The sequence below is a fragment of the Lingula anatina genome, chromosome 4 (assembly GCF_051362555.1).
Source record: "Lingula anatina isolate TDL-2025a chromosome 4, LinAna3.0, whole genome shotgun sequence".
Lineage (NCBI taxonomy): Eukaryota > Metazoa > Brachiopoda > Lingulata > Lingulida > Lingulidae > Lingula > Lingula anatina.
Window position 1 is genome coordinate 8,193,652 of NC_141770.1, and position 11,797 is coordinate 8,205,448.

The 11,797-nt window shown below is 34.8% G+C and overlaps 1 protein-coding gene across 2 annotated transcripts; it reads right to left on the bottom strand.

Annotated features, from left to right (window-relative positions):
• Positions 1 to 232: 232 nt before the first annotated feature.
• On the bottom strand, positions 233 to 8,174 carry LOC106163793 (uncharacterized). 2 transcript variants are annotated; one of them, XM_087011997.1, is made up of 8 exons: positions 7,950 to 8,174; positions 7,107 to 7,327; positions 4,858 to 4,928; positions 4,264 to 4,372; positions 3,550 to 3,683; positions 2,877 to 3,100; positions 1,734 to 1,899; positions 233 to 1,164 (listed from the first exon to the last, which is right to left on the bottom strand). In XM_087011997.1, exons 2-8 carry the CDS (start codon positions 7,319 to 7,321, stop codon positions 1,025 to 1,027), a joined length of 1,059 nt encoding a protein of 352 aa, XP_086868123.1. In that variant the 5' UTR covers positions 7,322 to 7,327; positions 7,950 to 8,174; the 3' UTR covers positions 233 to 1,024. The 2 variants fall into 2 exon arrangements, with proteins under 2 accessions (XP_086868123.1, XP_086868121.1); XM_087011995.1 differs by having other exon boundaries at positions 7,966 to 8,172.
• Between the last annotated feature and the right edge of the window lie 3,623 nt (positions 8,175 to 11,797).

Below are 11,797 nucleotides of genomic sequence, written 5' to 3' on the forward strand. Positions count from 1 at the left end.
AACTATATTAGATTTACATGGCCACCAAATTGTATCATGACTGTCCCACCAAATGTTACCATCGAAACTTCACGTGTCACCCGACTTAAGATTATTTAGCTTTAATATAGAAGACCTTTATGTATTTGATGAAGTCTCCCCCAAACAAATAAACGGATAGATAAATAACAATGAAATAGGTAAAAAGAAAAAGAAATGTTGAGATTTTTAAATAATTAAAATTATTCAAAGATTCAGTAAACCATTTAACAATTTATTAATAATGACAATGTAACAAGAGTAATCAAATAAATCTTTAGATTTCAGTCTGCACATATTTATAACATTAGTCAATTTGTTACGAATAATATTATTCCATAGCATTAAAATAATACCTTTCATAATAAAGGTAATTTTTTATGTTAACCTTTTATATTCTGATAAAGGTTTGTGACAATAAATTCATACATACAATTACTTTATTTTAAAATCAAAATTAATATTTACTTGTTTAATACAAACAAAATGAAGAATAAACAAAGTCTTAAAATATCCAATAAATGAAACACAAGCTGTTGCAAATATCTTCCTGAATTTGATAGTGTCTTCTAAAGTTACTTGCTATCCCTGACAAATACGAATGAAAAAGAACCAAATGTGGTTACAGCTCTGAATAACTCAAAAGTAAATCTTAAAATTGCACATTATTAAATAAATGTATAAATCACAAATAAAGGATCAAATAGAGGTAGGTAACTAAGAATTGCTTTGCAAAAAATCTAAACTGATCAAACTAAATCTCATCCAAAATACTTTTAATTAAATCAGTCTAAGGATTCAACTTGCACAGTCCATATGGGACCTAATGCAATGTACAGGAACGTTGAAACTGGTCTCAACATTACAGGATATTTTCATAGTGTCCTAGTGTCCATTGCATTAGGTGAGAAAAGAACATGTCTGCTGCAATGGCTGAAGCTCATCTAACACAATGGTGAACGGCATCACTTGTAATGTACAACAACCACATCCCAGCTCCAATCCACTACAACCTCTCCCAGCATTCTAATTCCGCGTCTAAGTTCAGTTTGACCACTTGACCAGACTCTATGGACTCCTGGCAAGCCTTGGCTATTTTGCTGACCATCACTACTTCCTGTGGTTTGACCTCGACCTCTGTCTTACCTGGAATACATTTTGCACAGATTACAACTACTGCAGACACAATTAAGACTTGAACCTGTTCTGGTGGAGTCTCAAAAGACACCACAAGACAAGCAAATTAATTTACCATTGATACCCTCTGCCAAGTGAGCACTTGTTGTAGACCTCCCTCTGTAATTATAATGCACAGGTCACTATGACTTACCTGCCTATATATATATATGTGTGTGTGTGTGTGTGTGTGTGTGTGTGTGTGTGTGTTGGTATCAGAATTAATTATATTAAACTTAATTCAAGAAGACTTTTCATTTACTTGGAATCTAAAAAATAAATGTACACAAGATCATCATCAAGAATAAATTCTTGAATTATTTGTCTCAAACATGTTCTTTTTTAAAATTAAACCTGAGCAATATGGTATTATACCTGTAGTGCATACAATCAAAAACTGCCACAAGTTAAAGTACTCTGACATCAGATTGAACTTACGATATGTGAGAAATTCAGTACTGTGATTTTAATTATATCACCCTACCTGACAACATGTTAAATGTCACTGTACTTTTCTTGGGTACATTTCTTTGACTTACCATCTAAGACAGCTACAAAATGCTCCAGCTCATTGACATAGCTCTGGGAATATCTGTCCATGAAAAATGAGCTCAGTTTGTCCAAGTGCGTGCCATCAGCTAGCATCGTGACTGTCTGCAATTGACGAGGGTTCTCTGAAGCAATCAGACCTTTTTCACCAAAGATCTACCAGAATAAATAAATAAATAAATTGATAAATAAGCAATGAATTAAACAAATAGTGTAAAGTCCTAAGGGGACTATGAAAAATAGTGCCCAGTGAGAGGAAATGGGACCCGGCGTGAGGCAAGCAATTCTACAAGAGATTTAATAAAAATAAATATTGCATAAAAAAAACAGTGTATAATTATCAAACTAAAACATTTCTGTGTAGGCAAATTGAAAATAATTCCAAGAAGCTTCTCTGAAATTAAAAAGAAATTATTTCAATACTGATGGTTTTATAGCAATGGCTGGTTCATAATAATTGCATTGCTTACCAAAGTTTACGCTACCTTCATGTGTAAAGAATTTAAGGCATACACTTAGAAAATTTTCACATCATACAATTCATGATTCCTACCATTTAGCTGACCCAAAAATAAGGCCATCGGCAGATTTTTAAAATGCATTCTACCAGTCTGACACGTACCATGTCATGCCCACCTTCCCAACCCCATTCAAATAATTTAAAATATGTCAAAACTGCTTTAATATTCAGGGGCAGATTTAGTCCGTCTTCTGGGTCTTCCAGAAGACGGTCAGATTTTCAAGTTTATATTGACTGGTATCAAATTTTTCTGTTGGAAGACGGTCAAAAATGGAGGATAGATCAACAGTGATAATTTGGAAGACTGTCAGAATATATATCTGAATCCGCCCCTGATATTCCCTACAACCTCTGACTGAATGATTAAAAAAGAGCAATTAGCATTCAGTTGGTAATGGTGATAGCATATTATATCCATGTATCAATCATTATCAAAATAGCAGGAATTAAACTTTTTTGCTCCCGAAAAGTTGGATATCCACAGATAGTCGGAAAAATTCTCATTTCTGTTGTAATAAGCACCAACACCACCAAAGTCAGAAATCTGCTGATAGTCAGAAAAATTTCATCCCTGAAACATAAGTTTTAATGTCTTAATAAATAAATGAATTACCTCTATTCTCTGATCAAACCCATAGGGAGAATTCCTACTCATGTCAATAATTCCCTTCGCACCACTCGGGAAGTTCAGAACAATCACCAGAGTGTCCACGTCACCCATGGCCACGTAGTCCGAGGTGTGAGCATGCCCCACGGCGTACACGGACATGGGGCGTTCTTTCATTAACCAGCACACTACATCAATGTCATGAACGGCAGAGTCATTGGGGAACCCTCCTAAGAGTAAAATTGGCAGAGATAATCAGAGCTAGAATAAAGTGTGTGTGTGTGTCTGTGTGTGTGCGTGTGCTTGCATGAGTGTGTGTGCATGTGTGCAAGTGCCTTCAAGTAGGGAGGGAGGAGAGAAGTTGAGGTTTTAGGGGTTAAAAGAAAGAAGTTGCATCATCTTTTCTCATTTAATGAACATAATTTTTATCCACGACTTAAATGGAAGATTTAGTAACATCTTTATTTTTTATGTGTTTTAATAATTTTTTTCTTTTCTTTTGCTAGCCTTTTCTATTATTTTTTCACTGTAAAGTCTACTGAACAAATCTGGATTTTAGACTCAAAAATAAACATTATTATTATAATTAAAAACAATTTATATTTTATAAACATTTACATGTCCTTAACAGTTAAAGTATTTGGATTGCACTTTGAAGTCTCCGGTTTTACCCACATACCATAGTTTTTGTAATATTCAGGAGTGGCAGTTTTCCCTGCCGGGTCCCTGCTACACATCTTAATAACATGTATCTTTCCAACTCTGCCATCCTGAGCATAATCATGGATCTTTCTTATTTGTTGGTCAAACCGCCTAGAAAAGGTTAAAAAAAAACAACAAAAAGATTAAGATATAAATTGAAATCATTTTCCACATTTGGAATTGTATACATATTCATCTGGAAGACCTCAGCATATAGACGGGGGGAGTTTGAGGTAAAAAAAAGAGTTATGATGAAGCACAAACCTGGAAAAAACGAATGATTAAGCGTATTATGTGGGCCAAATATTCAGCCGCACAAGCTGTTCGCTCCCCATGGAAGCAAGATCAATATTCATGAACACATTCATACTGACCAGGCATATATAGTAGTGAAAAAAAGCAGCTCAGGTCTTGCTCAAGAATGTAAGACTTTAAAGGCTACATTCAGAACAGTGAACTAACTAGTCTGCTGATCAAATATGGCGACCCACTTAAAAGCTTGCTGTCTAATCCAGTAATAAACACTGACTAGATTCCCTGCGGAGATTAAGCAACAAGTGTGTCAGCCATAATGTGAAAGCTGCCAAAGAATTCAACTTTAAAAAACATGGCTGTTTGTATGTGAGTAGCATTTTATCAAAGGCAATTTATCAAAGTTTTTTAAAAATTTTGCTTCAGACATAAATATTACCTGTTAAACCCGCAAAAAAGTGGAACCTTCTGTTTCTGAGCTTCAGTATATACCCGCATCACACCTTCCAGAGTTGGTGAAACAGGCTTTTCACAAAAAACGGCCTTACCTGGAAGCACAAAACATATTAAATACATAATAAATATTTGCATCTTAAACAGGACAAAATATGCTTTATAATATTGCCTGAGAAGCTAGACATTCATGTCCACAAGTTCTTTTGGAGAATCTGTGCAGCACATATACAAAGCATGAACTGGACAAGGAAGCTAGGGTACTTAAAATGTGCACAAATGATTTCATGCATCTCACCTGGATATTAAGAGAATGTATATTGTGTAACATTATATAAGTATATATATTTTTTTTTCTCTTTCATTTACTTACTATCCTTACTATCTTTCCATATGTATAATGTATAGTAGCTAGAGAGCCTCTAAATGTAAAAACATTTCAGTGCTCAATAAATTATTATTTTATTTATTTTTTATAAAATAAATTGGCCTGATGAGGACATTTGTATTCCGCCCAGTCAAGCTGAAAATATGTCAATCTATACCAGTCCAAGTGTTAATGCACTTGCTGAGCACTTACCAGCCTTGACTGCTTTAAGAATGATGTCCACATGGGTGAAAGATGGGGTGCACACAACTATTCCATGGACTCTGAAAAGGTAAAACACACATGGTACTTGAAGGCCAAAATGAGAGAAGAGTATAAGGATCATTTTGTCATGCGTAAATCAAATGACATTTTTTCATATCAAGTATATTGTTTCATTTATAAAAATGTATCAGACAGGTTAAATCCAACTGGCAGCCACTCATTCATACCTATATGTACCACCTGCAAAAGGAACAAACAGCAGTTGTCCCACGAGGACAGAATGAACACATGTCAACTAGCTGTCTTTTTTCTACAATATATAGGTCTATAATTCATATAAATCAGTTGCACTTTTGTTTTACATTAAAAAAAGTCTATATCCAGAAACTGTCGGTCATTCAAAACAAAGTAAACCACCTGGTCGTATCTGTCTCAAACGAATAGGGTGACACAAATCCATTCAGTCCGGCAAATTTTTCATTACTGCCGGTCCAAATGTCCGGCCATTCTGAAAAGTTATCAGCATGTCTGTATATCTCTTAAGATTTATAAGCTACAAAAATGACATAAATGTCATCTAGCGTTCATAACTTCACTTTGATGTGTTGTAACTTCTAGTGGCATTATTCCCAAGATGCTTTTCTCTTACAATAAAAAAATGCATGATCTTTGTTTGAATTGTTTCACAAAGTTTACAGAAGTCCAGCAATAGATTTTGCTGAACAATAAACATTGTCAAAAGTTTTACGAAAACCAATGAAAAAATATGCAACAGACTGATTACCATTTATACACAGAGCTATGGGGAGCTTTGTTTTAACTGAAGTGTTTTCTGATTTCCTGTACATATTTTGTTAGCAGACATTAAGAGTACATGTAGCAATTAATAACCCCTAGCAGTAATGGGCAGCAGCTGCCATTGAGTCAGGTGAGTTTGTAGTAAAGATTCTTTGAGATTTATTGCATGTTGGAGTAATATTATTCCTCATAACCAAAAGGAAAATACTGTTTGGCTGTCTAGTAAAATATTCTATGCATTGGTTCATATATGAATGATGCTGTACGTTTGAAACAATGGTCAGACAGGCATATTGCAAAATTTTCAAGACTAGTGGGTTTGCATTGAGCATCAAAATGTCCCCACTGTAGCTTCTTTAATGAAAGAGGCAAAACCACAAAGTACACAAAGTACCAAAAATAATAATAATAATAATAAAATAAATAATAATATAATAATTAAAATAATAATAATAAAGTTGCAGCAATTAATTGATATATATTCAACATAAAGCTTGGGGCTTCCTTTTATCCAGAGACATGCCAGCATAACACGCCTTGGCACACGGCACTCAGAGAGCACAACCTCTGCCAAGACAAATATTTAAGTAATAATTCACCATTAGTTAATTAATTCATCATCACCATTCTTCCTAAGCCCAACTGCAACCTATCCTGAAAATTTAATTAAATAATTAATTAATCAATTAAAGGATCACTCCCAAAGTCTTAAGATTTTTTCCTTCGCCCATTTTTGATCTATCTTGGAAATTTCATTAAAATCTGTTCTTGATTTTAATTAAATTTAATTAATTGATGGATCATCACCAAAATCTATTAATGTTTTCCTTGGCTTATTTAAGACCTATTCTGTAAAAATTAATTAATTAATTAATCAATAGTTTATCATCAAAATCTCATTATTTCCTCCTTGGCCCAGTTTTGACCTAACCTGAAATTTTAATTAATTCCTTAATTAATCAAAGGATTAGCAAGAAAGTCTAATATATTTTTAGGACCTTTTGTGACCTTTCCTATAAATTTCATCAAAATCCATCCATTCCCTTTTGCGTCATGCCACACACACACACACACACACACACACACAAAAAAAAAAGAAAAAAAAAACATAACCTCTTTGACTGCATTCCCATAACCTTATTGTACTAGCAGGCTCGAATTATCTCAGTGGGGATTCTCGCTAAGATGCTGTTAAAATGTAATCAGCTTCATTGTCTGACACACACCCTCGCAAATAAGCAACATGAACAACATCATGGACCACAAAGTTTTCCTGACTTTACCTAAGTAATTTAAGTTACGAGGAGGCATGCCAGACATTTAAGCCACTTAAACTGAAACCAATTTACCCAGAATCCCCGAGGAGTTGGATTGATCCAGCTAGTACGACAGGGTTATATGGGAGCGGTCCCTTAGATGGAGATAATTAATTAATCTACCGTTCATCAGCAAACACTTGAGCATCTTCTGCTGGTGTTATTATCTTAGTAGAGTTGCACTGCTGGAATTTTATCAGGATGTCCTTAGCCCTCTGAATGTCTTGCTCTATGACCCACAATAAGGACAATCCTGGATGACTCAACATATTCTTGAAATGTTCGACACCAATACGCCCCAGGCCAAACAGGGCCATGCCATGGCGGCCTTGATCCATGAGTCACTGTTAATGATAAAAAAATAACTGATAACCTAATAATTTAGTTATCTATTTATGCTGCAGACATTGCCATTTAACTTTATCTTTTAAGTCGATGACAATGAAGTAAAATCAATGAAATCAAAAATAAAATATATGCATTTCTTTTCCTTTTGCACACTTATCAGCTTTATGTGTAACAGGGAAGGAAAAGCAGAAAAAGAAAGGGAGAGAGGTGTATATGAAGTTTAATAAGTAAAAACATGCTTGATACCCTCATTAATTTTTATAATAAAAAGTAGAAATATAATCTTTTTGGATTTAATTTTTCTATTTTTAGGCAACAAAAGATCGCAAAAAAACACATTTCACAAAACTATCAATTTTACCTGGTCTTATATTTCCATCAAAACAGTTCTAAAGCAATTGAGTAAGTGCAATATAAAGCATACCAGTAGATCTATATACAGATAGTATACCTCCTTGATTTGAAAATGTAGACAATATCATTTATGTAAGCGATCGATCCATAGTGAGTGAAATGCATATAGATCTTTAAAACTAGATCTCACGGTGGTGGTGTTGATATAAAAAAATTATTTATAATTATAAAAATATTAAAACAAAGTTAGTAAGTGCCACTTACGTGCATTTATACCCACCTATCGTCAAGTAGCATTCAGACCGAACAAAAAAAGTTTTGAACTCGCAGTCAACCTCTAACATGCACGTGCGAATGAGACCTCCACACTCCTTACAGTGCTATGGCTGTGGAAAGATAAACACGCCGACCCAACAGCAACTGCAAGATATATAACGTTGTGCTTCTTTTAGACTACAAAATATACCACGTGACGTAAGGTGTTCAGATAAAGTATCACGTGCTCGGACCGTCCTAAGAATATTGAATATGTTGCAGAATTCGTCGTGACTTTTGGGAATTTTAATAGCGTAACACACCCACGTACGGTCAATAAGAATGAACATTTGAAGTTGACGATAGTAAAAAAATAATAATTCTTAAAACGTGTCTAATTGTACATTTCCAAATAGTATTTGAACCACAGATTCCGATTCTAAATGATTCAGCATACAATCACAACGATGAGACTGAGATATTTGATTGTGAATAGGGCATGGTAATTTTCCCATTTCTGCACACGTAATGAACGTTACGTCATGGTATATGAACAAAAAAAACTCAAAGCGAGACAAATTAACAATCCAGCAACTTGAAAATGTACAAGATGAAATAACATAAGCATAATAAGTTTGATGTGGGGCAATTTGCAGTTGAATGTTGATAAAAGGTACCCAGAATATCACTTTGTAGACAACCCAAAGAAATGTGATTTTTATTTTCATCTTCAAATAGGGAGGTGATCTCGTAACAATAGATTTCTAGTTGTCACGCAACATTTTTTATTAAGTTTTATGTTGTATTTCCAATGCACAGTGCCTCTCTAATACAATTTTAAAACTTAGGCATGAGAAGTAAAAGCTACAGAAACTAACCCCGACGTAAGTTACGCCGTATGAATAGTAACGCCCATTTCATGACGCCATTACATTGTAAGATGAAAGAGTAAAAAGATTGACAACTGTCATGTGTCTGCCTCTCATTCCGACCAAACTGACACAAAAATCTGTGTTTAAATACCAATTACTGACTATATACATTGCTTCAACAATAAAGACACTTAATATTTTTCCCTTTATCACCCACTTTTTAATAATACATGTCAAAGTATGTAGTTACAACAAATTGTTATGGCAATTCAAATCATATACAAACTAAACAAAAAGATGCTTGAGCAGTGTAATTCCGATGTATAATGCCCTTCTAATACAATGTCAAACCTAAGGCATAAGAAGTAAAAGCTGTAGCAACTAGCTACGGCGTCAAATGATTACACTATGCTATGAATAGTAACGCTCATTACACGACACTTTGTAAAAATCCAAGAATGAAAGGATTTACAACTGTCATGTGTCTGCCTCTCAATCCGACCAAACTGACACCAATTACTAACTATATATATATATATATATTGCGTAAACAACAGAGACACCAATATTTTTGTTTTTAACCCCGTTTAATTACAAATTTAAAAATACGCTCTTTCATGAAATATTTTTCCCCCAAGCTCTGCCTTTTTTCTCTCCCGGTACCGTTTTTGAATGTCTGCTCTGCTTAGTGGTATATTCTGCTTAAAAGAAACGGAATTTACTGGTATTATTATCTCATAAAAATATTTTTTAGTGGCCCCTTAGATTAGAAACTTCATTAAAACCTACTGTTTAATGTACAAAATTATGGAAAATTAATGGAAATGTACCGTCAAATGTAATGTACGTTACTGCATGTACATTAATATACAATGTTACACTTTTTACACAAATTGTATACATATTGATAATCGAGCTACACACGATATGTTTTCAATGTTGTCAGCTACAGAACCAGCTATTTACGATTCTAAGATTGTTCACTTAATAGAAAATGATTCCCATGAAAATACTCCAGATAGAGTAAGCCTATTTACCAATCAAATCATTTCAAAGTTCTCGCACAGGAAACCAAGAAAACCACATGCAGAGCTATTTTGGTATTTTGATATTTCGAGTTCGAAATTTACGGTAACGTACATTACGGTAACGTACATTACTTCAGGCCACAATTTTCAAAATGAAAAAAATACTGAAAGTCTCAGCTCTATCAGAGCTTTTGCGTTGGGACGTATACCATATTATTTGATAACTGCATAAAAAGTTTTTTTATGTGAACAGTGTTTTACTGGGAATTATTACACTGCTTTTCTTTTAAAATTAGATAGCATATCGATCGTACAGAGGATCAGATCGGCCCATGTCATTCCAGATGTCTTCATTTCAGTGTCTGTGCTCCTTCGCAAAGTCTGCCTGGGTCTTCCAACTTTCCGCTTTCCCTGGGGGTTCCAGTCTAGTGACTGGCGAGTTACGTTTGATGTTGGTTTGCACACACTCACAAACACACACACACACACACACACACACACACACACATAAGCATTTACAGGGCCGTAGCCTGAGCAAAATGCCAGGGGGGCAGTAAGCGGACACGAGGGGGCGAAGCCCCCCGAGGGGGGAGGGTGTGGGAGGGGCTGTCCCCCTCCCATGGTGTGGAAAATTTTTAAAAACTGTATGTATAATACTGCATTTGGTGCATTTTAACTGTTATTTATTGCTCAATCAGAAGTCAGAAATTGTGGGTTCATTTTGCCATAAGTACAGCCTGGGGGATAGCTCCCTAAGGGAGGGTGAGTTTTTTGGCATGAACTGAGTTGGCTAAAAACAGTACACCTTTGTAAACAGATTGTTGAATGATTGTCTAGTGGCCATGAGTGCATTTTCTCACAGAATTGATACCAAATTTGCAATTATTTTTTAAACCTTTGCGATTATTATTATTATTTTTTTTTTTTTTGCACCTCAAATCCCGGGGGGGGGGGGGGGGGGGGCAGCTGCCCACCCCCCTGCCCCCCCGGAGGCTACGGCCCTGATTTAAATGAATCATATGATTCGTTTGAAACTGAGTGATGTTACAAAACATAGAATCCGAGTAACGCTTCGAAGAATTATGATACGCGAAGAGATTTAATTTATTCTCGAGTATTGGTGCAAATATCCCGAAAAGAATGCTCTAAGTTTGTGCTATTTACAGAATTTATAATGTTTTAAGTAGACAAATCTAAAAACGGAACTGAACTTGGGACCGGGCCTGTTCATTCTCTTTTGATACAGAAGTCATATAATGGGTTCAGAATATTCGACATCTATCGAAATTATTTTCATTGTTTAAATTCGTTTTGAACTACATCTTGCCAAGAAGTTTTGTTGTTGTTGTTGTTGTTGTGTCTTGTTTCGAGTCTTTTTTTTATTTTTAAGTGGCATGTGTACATGTAACTCATGATCATTCGGATGTAGCTATATCTGTACGTAACGTAGATAACGTCGCTACACCTTTTTTTTTTTTTTTTTTTTTTTTTATTCACGAAAATTAATACAAGACATGTACAACACAATAAGAGACAAATACACCTTCCACACACCATTCACACACTACAAACGAAGTTCTTACAAATGTTGATTAAAATTACATGTAGAATTTTTTTTTTATACGTCGCTACACCTTTTTTCGATTTCAAAGTGGCAAGAAAGATCGTTTTTGTTGTAGGCCTCTACTGGTATTATAGTAGATTAAGCATGTTAGAAATGGTAATTTTAGTGAAATAAGCTTGTACGTGTAGTTTATTGTTGATTCCGGTAACTGGTAAATTTACAGCAAGAAAAAAAAATCAGTCATTTCCTTTCGCTGGCGTTCTACTGCCATGACATACAACTTGTCGAGTCACCAACACGAACCTTATTATATTGATGAGCCCTTCTTGACTGACCTTGACATTAAAAAGCAAGACCAATCCGCGGATGGATCTCGTTCTCGATATATTAGGT